Source organism: Eptatretus burgeri, chromosome 10, assembly GCF_056783735.1.
Source record: "Eptatretus burgeri isolate ZD-2024b chromosome 10, Ebu_testis_v1, whole genome shotgun sequence".
Lineage (NCBI taxonomy): Eukaryota > Metazoa > Chordata > Myxini > Myxiniformes > Myxinidae > Eptatretus > Eptatretus burgeri.
The window spans coordinates 17,191,300-17,206,684 of record NC_140970.1 but is presented as its reverse complement, the minus strand read 5'-3'; the positions used below and the strand labels follow the sequence as shown (position 1 = coordinate 17,206,684).

Sequence of the window (15,385 nt, the reverse complement as noted above, 5' to 3'; positions counted from 1 at the left end):
GCGAAGAAGCTGCTGCTTGCCGATCTGAGGGATGACAGATGGTACGACAGAGGGTGCAGTCATCAACAAAGAGATAGAGAGGATTTTCCAGAGAGTCAGAGAGATCATTGATGAAAACCAGAAAAAGAACAGGGCCCAGAACTCTCCCTTGAGGAACTCCAGCCTGGACAGGAAGAGGGGATGAAAGAACTCCATTTAGGGCCACACGTTGACTGCGACAGGAGAGGAAGTCTGCGAGCCATGAGTGGAGATGGCCTTGGATACCATAGGAAGAGAGGTTGGTGAGTCGGGTAGGGTTCCAGACCATGTCAAAACCATACGATATGTCCAGCGATATGGCTCTGATTTCATGTCCGGCATTGAGGACCTCCATCCATTGTTGGGAGAGCATAAGCAGCATATCCAGGGTGAATTGACCTGGTCTGAAACCAAATTTATGATCGGAAATCAAGCCATTGGAGAAGAGGCCAAGGATTTAATGTCTGAAGCAATGATGGATTCCATAACTTTGCTGATGATTGGGAGAAGGCTCATTGGTCTGGAGTTGCAGGGATCTGTTTTTGCACCTTTTTATGCAGGGCATTAATGTTTGTTGATTTCCAAGCAGATGGCAGATGACCTTGAGCAAATGAGAGGGTGTGCAAGAGCAGAGAAGCAGGTTTTTAGGACATGTGGGCTGATGCCGTCTGGACCGGTTGCAGAATCTGAGTCGAGGTTTGACAGCAAACTCTCCACTTTGTCAGAAGAAAAGGACACAGAGTCCAGGGACAGTTTGGTGCGACTGGGTCAGGTGGGTACAGTAAGTGATGGGTTTTATACACAAGATTTCAATGCAAACACCGAGTTTAGGCATTCAGCTTTTTCACGTGCGGTATCAGCAGTGAGGCTATTTGAGGTAAGTGAGGGGATGGAGGGGGAACATACATCAGAAACAGATTTGATTAGACGCCACCAGGATGTGGAGGAGGGAGAGAGGTTTGAGAGTTCAAACTTGAGCTTAGAAAGATGTTGATTTCTGGCTCTCCTGCAGATAGATACACACTTGTTCCAGCTTGATGGAAGGAACTGAGATTACCCTCAGTTGGGTTTTCTTTCCATGAGGCAAAGGCAAGTTGTTTCAGGACAACTGCCTCGCCACAATCTTCAGTGAACCATCAGCGTGAGGAAGGGTAGGACAACTGAAGACGAGAGGGGATAAATCTGTGAATGAGGGAGAGCAAGTTTCTTTGAAAGAATTCCCAGGATGAGTTGATGTTGGAGAAAGTAGCGATGGGAGACCAGTCTATAAGTTTGCTGGCTGCATGGAGACCCTGCCAGTTGGCGTGAGTGAAATGGCAAACTCGACGGCGCTGAGGTGGTTCTCTGATAACAGCCAGAGAGATGTCCACTTTGACAAGGATGTCGTCAGAAGAACCAATTTGAGCGGAGAAAGAACAGCAGATATTTTCAGGGGGATTTGTCAAAATCAGATCCAGAGGAGATAGAGTACCCTTGGTTGAGAAATTGACCAAATGAGACAGTCCCAATAAGTCGCAGAAAGCTTTTGCTGAAGTGCCATGACAGGTGAGAGAGGTACTCACACCCAGCCAACTGGCATGATGACAATTGAAGTCACCACATATGAGGAAGGGAGAGTTTGGATGAGAAGATAGAAGTTGGTCAAATCAGTGGGGTTAACTCGGCCTGTCATCCTTCCGAGGTTGGTAAAATGAGTGCCAGCATGCTGGTATATTGTGTCGGAGTGGTGACCCATCCAGGATTGTGCCCAACAGCCAAGGAGACTGCTTAGGCAGCACCAACGCTCTGCACAGAATATGGTCCCGATCTCCTCCTCCACCGCTTTCCCTCTCTCTCTCCCACCCCTCCTCCCCCCTACCCCTCTGAAGGACATTTATCTTTTTGTTCCTTAACCACTCCAATGTAATGTAGGTTTGGCTGTGTGAGATGGAAGTTCACCTTTCAGCATGACAATGACCTGATGCAATTTCAGCTTTCTTTCAGAGGGCAGCAGGTTTTCCTATCAGATTTTTCTGTATTTTGCTACATCCATTTTCCCGTCTCTCCTGATAAGTGCCCCAGTCCTTGCTGATAAGAAACATCCCCATAATATGACGCTGCCATTACCATGCTTCACAAAAGGGATGGCATTCTTCGTGTGTCGTGCTATGGTGGGTTTACGTCCAAAGTAACATTTTACATTTTGGCCAAAAAGTTTTGTCTTGGTTTTATCAGACCACATATCTTTTTTTCGACATGGCGTCAGAATCTCCAGAGTGTTTTTTTGCATACCTCAAATGGGACTCAAGGTGAGCTTTTTGAGTAATGGCTTCCTTCTTGCCACCCAAACGTACAGCTGCCAGACTTGTAGAGTGCTTGGGATATTGTTGTCATATGCACACAGTGACCAATCTTTGCCATTCAGGTATGTTGCTCTTTCAAAGTTGATGTTCGCCTCTTGGAAGCCTCTCTGATTCATCGTCTCCTTGCTTGGTTATCCACTTTGGAGGGATGGCCTGATCTAGGCAGGGTCTTGGTGGTGCCATACGTCATCCACGTCTTACAATGATTGTCTTGACTGCGCTCCACGGGATATTCAAGGGCTTTGAAATATTTTTATACCCATCCCCTGATCTGTGCCTTTCCACAACTTTATCCCAGCAAGAAGGAAGGTCTTTTGAAAGCTCCTTGGTTCTCATGTTTGAGTCTTTGCTGTGAAATGCACTACCGAGCAGAGGAAACCTACAGGAACAGTTGATTTTATTCTGAAATCATCGGAATCATGAAAATTTAACACAGGTGGAGGTCAAATAACTTGGTGTATGATTTTGAAGGTGATTAGTTACACCTAAGCTAATTTACAATTGTTATAATAAGGGGGTGTGGATACTTATCCAACCAAGATATTCTAGTTTTGTATTTTTAATAAATTTTCTGAAATTTGTAGAATTTGTTTTTCACTTGGAAGTTGTTGGTTACGATGTGTAAATGAAGGTGGAAAGTTTGATGTAATGCATATTAATTCCAGGCTATAAGGAAACAAAAGGTGAAAATTTTGAAAGGGGGTGTAGACTTTCTGTCGGCACTGTATATCGTGACGGTTTTGGAAATGTACCCCAGGGGGAGAGTATACATGGACATTTATTTCAATAGTTTATGTGTCGGTCAACCTTTGCCTCTTGTCCTAGGGTTTGGGTGGCATGTGTTGAGGTTAGTTTGTGTTTCCTGGGTGTGGTCTTCCCTCCCCCCTTCTGCTCCTTTTAATCTTTATTTCAATACCCCACGGCTCCATTCCCCCCTCTGCCTTTCTCAATCCCCCAATAATTCCCTTCAGCAAACCTCAATTCAACAACCCTTCCTTCACCCCATCAGTCCATTCCAACAATCTCCCATCTTCCTTTCTCAATCCATCAAAATATTACGGCCAGTGGTTCGTGGTTCACCACGAGGGGAAGCAGTTGGATTCTTTCTGAACGCCCGGTCCTGAGGCTACCAGCCACGGATAACTCTGCGGTCCAGCAGGTTGCCGGCTTGGCAAGCGGTTTTAAAGTTGCATTTACATATTTTTCTCGTTGTTTCATCACAATCCCACAACAATAGTTAAATGTCAAAAATGTTGTGATGCTAATCCAGAAGAGGATCTCGGTGTTGTATTGTGGAATCGTAATGTGGTGTCGTTCCTACCTGGTTTGGTTGTTTTTTTTTGAGATTTAATCCCTCGATATTTTCACATTTCTTAAAAATGTTTTTACATCTGCCTCTGAAGGTGAAGGAGGTTTTCACACCTTTCTTTCTGCTTGTCTGTTTGTGTGCAGGATATCTCAAAAAGTTGTGAACGGATCCGGATGTAGCTTTGTGGACAGATTTGATGTGTGACAAGGACTGACTGATTAGATTTTGGTGAATATCCAGATCCGGATGTAGCTTTGTGGACAGATTTGATGTGTGACAAGGACTGACTGATTAGATTTTGGTGAATATCCAGATCCGGATGTAGCTTTGTGGACAGATTTGATGTGTGACAAGGACTGATTGATTAGATTTTGGTGAATATCCAGATCCGGATGTAGCTTTGTGGACAGATTTGATGTGTGACAAGGACTGATTGATTAGATTTTGGTGAATATCCAGATCCGGATCTAGCTACTATAATTTTTTAAGTGATTCGTCACCATTGAGAGATAGGGCCAAAAATGATATCATACAGTATAGCATGATATTTCAAAAATGTATTGGGCCTGATATGTTCTCATGGATCAGGCATTACGCGGTGGAGGTATGCGTTCTACCGAGTGCCCTTCCAGTTTTTCTTGTTATCTTAATGAGTTATACTGGAATTTGATCGGCAACTGGTGTTTTTCCATTTGCCAGCTCTTTCAGGGTTCGATGTACCTCAGTATCACTCTTGGTACTTGCTCATATTCTCTTTCTTCGAAAGTTGACATCATATTGCAGTCTCGTTTGATCAGTTTTGGTTTCGTCCTTCCCTCCTTCTTTTACCTGTGTTTCTTTGACAGATTCCTGTTCTACTCTAAAAGACCCCAACCTTAGACCTAAGGTTTCCTGTCATCTCCTAATCATACTATTTATTGGTATTGAAATCTATACTGTATAAGAGAGCCGTGTGTGTGTGTGTGTGTGTGTGTGTGTGTGTGTGTGTGTGTGTGTGTGTGTGTGTGTGTGTGTGTGTGTGCGCGTGCGTGCGTGCGTTCATCACCATTTTTCTCAAAGATGGCTGAACAAATCTTCGTCAAACTTTGAAAGTTTCATCAGTGAGTGCCGGGGAGTGTTTTAGGCAAAAACTTTTGAATGTTTTGAAAAAAAAAGTTCGAATCCCCGCCCCCCCCACCACTCCAATCGCTTGATAGTGCTGAAGCAGTTATAAGAAAGATAATATTAAATTATCCGACCCCATTCCTGACTGGGTATAGGGAAGTGTTTTCAGCCTCCACAAAAAGCAATGCTGGCTTCCCCTGCTACTATTATATAAAACTCATGTTATGCATTGATCTTCTTGTATTGGTATTTATTGATAATTTAAAGTTCTTGTTATGTAATGATTTTACTGTTGCTGGTGAAACCGCACACCAAAATGCATGAAAATTGAGAAGAAAAAAAATAGTAATAAATCTTAGTTTATAGGTATGAACTTTGATCTTGTAATGTAGCAGTTTGAAAAGCATTTGGACAGGATGCTAAGCAGGAAAATTGTGGTATGGCAGTGCAGTGCAAAAGGGTTAGCGAAACTGGGGTACGGCACACAAAGCCACTATCTTGTGTCTCGAAAGACTATTTAAATTCCTCACTTATTATATGTTGATATTCCTCCCCAAGATAAATGAGTCGCCTTTTTATGAGCCAATGAAGTGTGATGAGAAAACATGAGGTGTTTCAAGGTCTGATTTTTTTCAGAATCGTCTTAATTTCAGGAAATTACATCCACTCTGTCAGAGTGCATTTAGGATCTTCCATAAAGTTTGAACATATGACACCGACCTGTGTTTGAGTATGCATTGTAGACAGTTTACACTCATGATCATGTTGTGGTTTCTGCAATGATGGTGGTTAATGTAAGACGACAAGTCCAAAGCCTGAACTTCGAAAGCTTTGTAATGTTTTCCTTCTTTATAACTCTTGGAAGCAATTTATAACCAATTTACATATTTCTATGCACAAATGGCCACCTTGTGATGTAACCCAAGTCCATATCTGCAAGAAAGGTTACTTGATCTTTGCCATAAAATATTCATCTCTATTACTGTTGTTGTATGTGCCCAATATCCTGCAAGAAATAAGAGAGGTCATGAACAAGTAATTTAAATGCAACTTAAAACTTTTGCTTATTGTTGCAAAGCTCATTAAAAAACCTTTCAACATCATTCTTTTTTGTATTTAATTCTTACAGCTATTGAAAGTTCAAACAGGCCTACCATGAGAGACTGAAAGCTAAAACAAACGTGTGTGTGTGTGTGTGTGTGTGTGTGTGTGTGTGTGTGTGTGTGTGTGTGTGTGTGTGTGTGTGTGTGTGTGTGTGTGTGTGAGAGCAGAAAGCTGACGCCAGGATGCTTTGTGTCAAGTTTGAGATGGGTGTGACATCGATGAAGTAGAATATTGTGTTTGAAAGAAAATGGGAGGCAGCATTGGAGGGTTGATAACGTACCTTCCTCTCCTCCACTGGAATGATGGCTGCTTCTCCGGGTGCTACATCCCATGTCTTTTTTGGAGGCTAACCCAGAGGCAGGAGAATGAGGTGGGATGGAGGAGAGACAAAGGCAGCAAGCAGGGACAAAGGAAAGCAAACATGACAAAGCAACACATGTTCACCACAAAGCCATCAAGATTGGACAGCTGGAAAAGGAAATTCACATGCAAAGCCAAAAGTGTGCACAGTGTGTCCACAAAGATGAACATTTATAAGCAGTGAAACAATGAATAAAGAATAGCCTGTAGCAATAGCTATTAAAGCAAGGAAATGAAAAGGTTTTGTATAGATCAAAAAACCAGCAAATTGGCTGAAGAATTTTAGAATTCCTCTTTATAGACTGACCGACTGGACTGGGTGTCATTTATCAAAGTGATCTATACAGTCGCTTTTCCTACATGAACTTACCGGCCGGCCAAAGTCCAACTCAGAGAAGAACTTATACCAAGGTTCACTCTCTAGATCTATTTCCTCAGGACTAATGCGGCCACTCTGAGCACAGGAGTGGGGAAAGAAAGAAGAGGCAGTGACAGGTCAGAGAAAAGTAGGAAACACGGACAACTGAAGCCCACTGAAAGTGATTCACACGTCAAAGAAAGTGAGGTTTGAGAAGCTTATGAAGAAAAGAAGGAAGTCAGTTAAAGAAACAGAACAATGGAGTTCAAGGACTAAAACGTATTAACCTAATTTAATACATTTTATGCACACTCATTATTATAATTTGGTGAATTGCAGATATTTGTATTTTTATGCAGAAATCTTGGATCATGGTGGAACTAAATGACAGAGGGCAACAGGTTCACAGACTGACAGGGAATTAAATGTAAACAGAGATTCAAAGACATCACAATAGTTTTTAATGACCTGTCGATATAAAATGGTATCACACATAAGTTTAATAATCATCACACTTGATGTTAAATGAGTTCTTGATTTAAAATAGCTGAAACAAATTGAGGATATTCAAGGATATGAAACAAAGGACAGTCAAGACAAAGGAACAGAGGAGAAGGAAATTTAAAATAGTTAACTTACAAAATTTGGGAAAAAATGATTTTAAAATAATTACAATACATCATTAAGAGTTTTGGACGGGCATAGGGAAGGGAGCAATGTCAGCATGACATGAAGCATAAACAAGGAGTGGACTAAAACAGACAATATATGAAAGAGGGTACAGGCAGACCCAGACTTACGAACGGGTTATGTTCCTGAAGTCAATTTGTAAGTTTATTGAAATGCAAGTCGGAAAATGCTGCTGATAACTCTATAATGTGTGTACACATACCCTACCAAGACCAAGTCACTGTATACAAAATAAAATAATTTTCGACCATGTTTTTTTTTTTTTTTTAAACCTTTAACTCCCTTTATGTAACAATAATAAATATAATACAATAATAAATAATGCAATAACAAAAGAGAAAAAAAGAATTTTAATGTACAATAATAGTGGGGCAACTTAGCCAAATATAGCATAACAATTGTGCATTTTGTGAGGAAAGCACCAAATTTGGCACACTAGTAGGCTATCATATTATGAACAGACTTGGATATTGGGCCATCTCAAATTCAGCTGCTGATGGCTGTGGCAGCCATTTTTCAAAATGGCCACCAGTGGTTACTGCTATGACACATATATGCTTTACTGGAGAGGGATGCAGATTGATAGTGAAAGTTTATTTACTAATAAAGGTCCAATAATGGTCAAAGAAAGTAACAATTTGATTTGGTTGAGAAAAAAAAGTTAAAGTGGACTAATTAGTCTTATTAAGACAGATTCTGAATGAAAACCAATGATAAACATTCATAGCACTATTGGCTTGGCACATGGTAGTAGAAGTGGTGTGCGTGCATATTGACCCCGGAATCGCGCACGGTTGAGTTGCCAGCTTACACTTGTTGACTCGATTCATTGTTATTTTGTTCTGTGCCCATAGAGTTCTCTATGCTATCCTATTGTTAACCGTAGTTCATCAAGTTGAGTTGGGTTTGCGGGGTGCAGTTTGGTCATAGGATTATCTCAGTCACGGATTACCGGGTTACGAGGTTCTGCATGTATTTCTGTTCTGCCTTCACGGCACCAGTTCCAGTTTGCTACTGAGTGAGGAAGTTCTCTCTTCATACCGGTGTGTTGGCGAGATATCTTTACCATGATAACTCGTTAGGTTTCAGGTTATCTTCGTTCGATTGACGGCAATGCCAAACCATTTGTAAGTAGTTTTCCATTCTAGTTTCCATTTTCATGGCTAAGCTAATTTGTTTTAGTCAGTTTGTTGAGTAACCCTTCCGTTTTCTGAAACTGCATTTTTATTGACTCTTACAGTCAATCGCAACACATCTCAGCACATCGGCTCGAAGTAACCTAAATATGGATGAATTCGGTCGTATTGGGAATGAAGCCATGTAACTCAGATGATGGGTGTGAATTGTCTATGTGCCATCACCAGCGTCTGTAGAAGATTTTACGAGTGGCAATACTATTTATGACTATGGGCTCAGAGAAAACCGGTTTAATACATAACTAATTTATCCTACATTGTGTCATACCGTACCTGTCAACAAAGCTTCAGACTGTGTCACGCCTGGACCTGGTCTGGGACCGCTACGTTGCTGATTCACTGAAAGGCAGTGCAAGATCAAAGCGTGGAAAAGGAGTGCGTAGACGTGTGGTCGGAGCAGCAGTTATACCTGGAAACTGGAAGAACTTCTTCCGAGTGGACACCAACAAGACTGAGCTGTTCAAGTTCCTATCAGAAGCTATCTTCAGGTGGTTTGACCAGGATGACAAGCAGCTGGTTATCACTGATGGAGAGGCAGTCCTGAGCAAGCCACCGCTGCGAGACCTGGCCTTGCTCGCCCCATGCAGCCACGAAGAAGCTGACAGTCGAATGTTGTTGCATGCATCCCATGTAGCCAACCATGGTCACCACAAGATACTGATCAAGACAGTTGACGCCGATGTTGTGGTGTTGGCTGTGTCAGTGGCCCAGGGACTGCAACCAGAAGATGAACTGTGGCTAGCATTTGGCACTGGGAAGCGTTTTCGGTACCTGGCAGCCCACGAAATAGCAGCTGGCCTAGGACCAGAGAAGCACAGGCACTCCCAATGTTTCACACTCTGACTGGGTGTGACACTGTATCTAGCTTTGCTGGACATGGTAAGAAGACTGCTTGGACAATCTGGACCGTTCTGCCAGAACTTACAGACGCACTGCTGAAGATATCCTCTGCACCAAGTGGCATACCAGACGATGCCATGTACACCATCGAGAGGTTCGTCATATTGCTCTATGACAGAACCAGCACGTGCAACGACATTGACAAGGCCTGGAAGAAACTCTTCGGGAAGAAGAACAACGTGCAGCTGATCCCGCAAACCAAGGCAGCTCTGGAGGAGCATGTGAAGAGGGTGGCCTACCAAGGAGGCCATGTGTGGGGTCAAACACTGCTACCAACGTCAGAGCTGCCTCCTCCCTCCAGCTGGGGCTGGGTCAAGAATGATGAGGGGGTGTACGAGCCACACTGGACGAAGCTACCCAAAGCAGCCCACACCTGCTATGAGCTAGTATCGTGCAAGTGCAAGAAGAGCTGTCTGAAGCGTTGCAAGTGCAAAAAGGCCGCACTTCAATGCACAGCTGTGTGTGTGTGTGTGTGTGTGTGTGTGTGTGTGTGTGTGTGTGTGTGTGTGTGTGTGTGTGTGTGTGTGTGTGTGTGTGTGTGTGTGTGTGTGTGTGTGTGTGTGTGTGTGTGTGTGTGAGAGAGGGAGAGTGCTCACAAAATTGAGAGAATATTAACAGAGCAGACTGTGTCACTGATTCAGAACATTTAAATCAGACATCTCTCGATCAATTTCTATGAGTGAGATGTCGGTATTCAGATGAATGAAACGCAGCCCATGATTCGTTTGCAACCATGCTCAACAACCACTGACTTTACATAAGCGATGTTGGTATTCATATCAATCAGACGCAGCCCTTGATTCATTTGCCACCATTCTCAACAACCAATTTCTATGAGTGAGATAGTCGTCCGGTACAACAAATAATTAGCAGCCATCTTGCAAAATGGCGGCTATCTTTAAACTTGAGGTGGCTACAGGTTATGCTTTTCTTAATTCAGCTTTTAATAAATATTCAAACCAATGTTAGAGTGAAATTATAGTAACCGCTCGTGGCCATTTTGGAAAATGGCTGCCACAGCCATCAGCGGCTGAATTTGAGATGGCCCAATATCCAAATCTGTTCATAATATGTGAGGCTACTAGTGTGCCAAATTTGGTGCTTTCCTCACTAAATGCACAATTGTTATGCTAAGTTTCCCCACTATACTGGGAGGGATGAGAAGTGGTGCACTCCAAAGAGGAGGAATGTGAGGCTGGTGATTGGGCTGGAGACTGAGATGGAGATGAAGATGAAACTGGAGCAGGATCAATAGCGTTTTTCCTCTGTCCAAATGCTTTATAATGTCCAGCTTGATTTCCATCGTAATGGTCTTACGCTTCGTAGAAATGACACGTCCTTTCACATCACTTTTGCGTTTATCTGCCATGATTACAGGCCACATAATGTCAGCAGATAAGCGAGATACAGCAACAACACCGATACAGGATACTGTATGGACTGAAATAATGGGAGAAGTCAACGAATGACCCTGGACCCACACTGTATTTCATGCGGTTTGTAAGTCTGAATGAACGTACGCAAGTTGGACTGCCGTAAATAAGTATTTCTTCTGGACAGTTCTTCGAAAGTGTGGGTGTTCGCAAGTTGGACGTCCGAAAGTCAGGGACTCACTGTATCAAATAAATTTGATCAATATGTCAATAATCACATAGGTGCACTGGAGGATTGATGAAGTGCAAGCAGTGCAGGAGATTGTGCAGATGATATGATAGGCCCAGGAAAAGATAAATGTTTTGTTCCATGAGCAACCATCATGACTTCATTCATCCTTTTTTGTGCAATTTACACTGTAAATTCATCGATAAACAGCCTGGACAAAAACATGTATTGATGTATTGATCTGAATGCTTTGTTTCCATTTCAATGAGACATTGTGAAGCAATCTAAATGTGGCATTGGGAATATAATGAAGCAACATATACTGACTGCAACACTTGGTCTTGTCTTTCCTCATACTGTTCGATATGTTGATGAGTTCAATTTACTGCTTTAACAGAAAAAAGGAAACTGCTCGAGCAATTCGGCAAATTCCAGCACAAGTTGGACCAATTTTGACAAAGCACGAGCCATGAAATTGCACAAGGCTTGAGAATGTGTTTTACATCATTGTATGAAAGGATAACAGATACATTATCATAATACCTTCATTATCATGACTCGCCTGCTTGTTCGTAATGATTTTGAATGTAATCTTCATGGAAAAAGCATAACCAAGCCACATCTTTTCCGATTATCTTGAGATCATTGTGGCATAAGTTAACAAAATCTGAATTGTACACATGACATGATTTGCTTTCGTGGCAAATGTTATTATAGATTGATTGATGGCCTAAAAAGCTACACAAGACAAAGTACAGGAGAAAATATATTCAGCTATTTTCAAGCTTACAAGTAGAGTGACTGCTTCAAGTAAGAAAGGATAAACAAAAAAAATCTTTAAATCAAATATATTTTTCAATAACTCTTGAGACAAATTCGGCAGAGAAATAAGTGGGAGGGCTGCAGTCTTCACAATGTTTTCTTCTATCAACTTTTAGCTAAGCTTGAAAAGCATTGAACAAAAGTTGCAAGTAGTATCTTTCATCAAATTTCTTCAAGGTGAAAAGAATGTCTGTAAAAATAACAAGTGCAAAGTATGACTTTAAATAGTTAAGACAATATCGATATGGGCCATCTCCAATATATGCAGTTGGGATTTAATCAAAGTTTTAAAAAGAAAGGGGAGGAAAGTTGAAAGAAAGGAGGAAGGGGGTTCACATGTCTAAATACTGCATTTGGAAGTTTCCAACCATAAACCCTGAATAAAAAGATGTTCAATAATATTTTTAAAGGAATATAGAGTATTTTAAAGGAATTTATACAAATAAATGTCAGTCTGCGTGTGTCTCAGAATGTCGCCTCCATAACTCCAAAACCATGAAACCTATCAGTTTGAAACTTTGCATGCATACTAAGGGAACTGCAAGGAAGTGCAAGAGTGAAAATTGGGTGTTTGGGTTAATTAAAACACCCCTATTGAAGATAATTAACGGCCATATTTAATTACATCCTTTATCAGGTGCATCCTCAGCCACCACACACTCGATGGGGTCTTCAGGCAAATAATGGGTTACCTCGCTGTGGACTGAAGCCGCCATGTTTTTTGGCCTGCTCAACCATGCTTTGACTTGGAACAGGCCGCAACGATTTCTTCACCACAAAATTTTTGTTTTTTTCACTTTCCTAACTCATGATGTTAAATGTCTGTTCATCATAGCTACGAATTGCTGGGGATATTGCAGTGCTTCTAAACACCTGGAGATGCCAGCGTTCATGGCTTTATTTCATTTCCACATATGAATCACTGAGAGAATCTCTTAAACGAAGCAGAATTAGAAAATGTAAGCTCCAGATTTGAAAGTATCAGCAGTTCCGACTCTGAAAAACACACTCCGTGGGAGGACCTCCTGTGCAGCTGCCCTACTAAGGGCAGCTCACCAGATGATGGGATTGGGGCAAAGCATTCGGGACCCCCAATCTTTGATGATAGGAGGAAAACCAGGGGGGAACCTTCCCCGGACAGATTGCGGTATTGTGTGTGTCGGGGTCGTGCTGAGGTGTCATCCACCAGGCGGAGGTCTCCTTGGGTTAACCTGAGGTGGTGCCTTTGGGTGGGTGCCTGGAATGTCCAATCCCTAAGAAAGGATGATCACCTGTCTCTCTTATCATTTGAGCTCAAGCATTTGGACATCGGTATTGCAGCACTCTCTGAAGTTCAAAGTGCAGATCGTGGCGAGATCATGGAGGGTCCTTTTACCAACTATTGGTCTGGTCGCTCTGATTGTTACAATACCCAAGGAGTTGCTGTAGCTGTGTCCAGTCAGCAGATTCCAATGATAGTTGAGGTAACACTGGTCAACGAGTGTATTATGAAACAAAGGATTAGTCACTCCTTGGGTGTCATCTCCCTGGTCTCTGTATATGCTCCGACTGAAGCGAGTGATCTCACCGTGAAAGATGCATTCTGTTCCACACTCTAATATGTGATTGATCAGTGCTCCAGGCGAGATACTCTTCAAGTCATGGGGGATTTCAATGCATCAACTGGAACTGATAGGGATGGTTATGAAACATGTGTTGGTCCCCATGGGTCTGGAACTGTGCACCAGAATAGCAAGAAGTTCCTTGACCTTGCAAGAAGTCATGGACTTAGGGTGGCTGGTTCATGATTTCAGTGCCCACAGGCTCATTGCCGGACTTGATATTCCAACACTGGCGGTGTGGCAAAGGAGATTGACCATATGCTCGTTGATGGTCGCTGGAGGATGATCCAAAACTGCAGGGTCTACCGGAGTGCTCAGTTCCTCAATACTGACCACAGGCGTGTTGTTGCAACTGTGAAGTTGTAGCTTAAATCCAGGAGAATGGTACCATCCCAGCCTAGGCTGGATTTTGGCAATCTCAAGGATGAGAGGGTCGGTGAGGAGCTTGCGAACAGGCTGAGTGGATATTTGTGGGGGGGGGGCGTGGGTTCGGGTGCTTTGGGGGATCCTGAAGAGTTGTGAAGCACCTTCAAGACAACCATCCTTGATGTTGCCTGTGGATGTTTTGGAACTCACCACAAGGCGAAGAAGAATTTGTCTCTCAAGGGACACTGAATAACATTGACCAGAGTCGCAGGGACAGGCTGAATGGCAGAGCTGAGCTGTTCAGGGAGCTAAGGCGTAAAACTGTATGTGCACTAAGAGTGGACAATGAGGCCTATGTGCATGGAATCTGTGAAGGGGTCGAACATCACCTGTGGTCAAGTGATTCTCTTGCTGCTTGCAGGGGAATTCGCGATTTGCGTTCCTCCAAGACAGTCTCTCGGTGTATTGCAGTTAGAGCAGAGGGTGGTGGGCTCTTGACAGAGGAGTCTGAAGTGAAGGCCCACTGGGCCAGTTACTTTGAGCAGCTGGACCAAACTGATCCACCAGCTGTCGAGTTGGATGTCAAGGGTGTTACTGTCCCTATTGCTGACCCATCAATCAACTGTGGTCTACCTCCGTTTGTGGAAACACAGACTGCGGTAAACCGGTTGAAATGTGGTAAAGCTCTTGGGATCTGTGGCATCCATGCTGAGCTTCTCAAGGCTGGTGGAAATGCTGTACTCGTGTCATTGAGTACAGAACTGCAAGCTGTACACATGCAGTTCTGTGCTCTGCCCAGGAGAGAGGAATCATCCCAAATGACTGGAAGAGGGGCCTTTTTGTCCCTCTGTGGAAAAGGAAGGGTGAACACCAGGCCTGCAACAAGTACCGAGGGGTGAGACTGCTCTCAGTACCGGGCAAGGTCTTTGCTCAGATAATTCTTGATAGGTATCGTCACCATCTGCTTGAGCACCAGCATTCAGAGCAGTCAGGATTTACACCAAAGAGGTCAACGATTGACCGTATCCTTGCTCTTCAGGTCTTCACCGAATGTAGACAAAAGTGTCGGCAGGGGCTGCTTGTATCCTATTTTGATCTCTGTAAAGCGTAACGTTTGATTCAGTGAATCGGGATACTCCCTGGAGAATTATTGGTCTTCGTGGGGTGCCACCTAAACTGTTCAATCTGATGTCTGAATCTCCTCTGGTTCAATCTGAGAGTGTTGTGAGATGTGGTGATTCAATCTCTGAATTATTTCCAGTTGTTACTGCAGTTGGTCAGGTGTGTGGACTGGCCCCCACACTTTTCAGCGCATGTATAGACTGGATTCTGGGGAGGATGTCAAGCATATTAATCTGCGGTGCATCATTTGAGAATGTCAAGATCTCTGATATTGATTTTGCAGATGATGCAGTCATCTTTGCGGAGACTCAAGATATCCTTTTGGGGGTACTTGAGGTGCTGAATGAGGAGTCAGAGCTGCTGGGATTACGGGTTTCTTGGGTCAACACTAACATCCAGGCTTTCAGTGACATCTTAGATGCTGCTATCTTGTCTGCACCTGTTTGTGGTGAGGATGTTGAGGCCATGGAGAGATTCACTTACCTTGGCAG

The 15,385-nt window shown here is 43.0% G+C and overlaps 1 protein-coding gene across 41 annotated transcripts in view; it reads right to left on the bottom strand.

Moving 5' to 3' along the window:
* Positions 1 to 15,385, bottom strand: part of LOC147018003 (sorbin and SH3 domain-containing protein 1-like) — a 329,576-nt gene that overhangs the window by 111,228 nt on the left and 202,963 nt on the right. For 38 of the 41 annotated variants that reach the window (XM_085897162.1, XM_085897163.1, XM_085897184.1 and 35 more), the window contains 2 exons: positions 6,608 to 6,691; positions 6,158 to 6,223 (listed from right to left, as the gene is read on the bottom strand). The exons of 2 other annotated variants lie outside the window; for them this stretch is intronic. In XM_085897162.1, the coding sequence (XP_085753288.1) occupies positions 6,158 to 6,223; positions 6,608 to 6,691 (150 nt within the window). The remainder of the gene's footprint in view (positions 1 to 6,157; positions 6,224 to 6,607; positions 6,692 to 15,385) is intronic. One more of the 41 variants, XM_085897178.1, reaches the window with a different exon arrangement.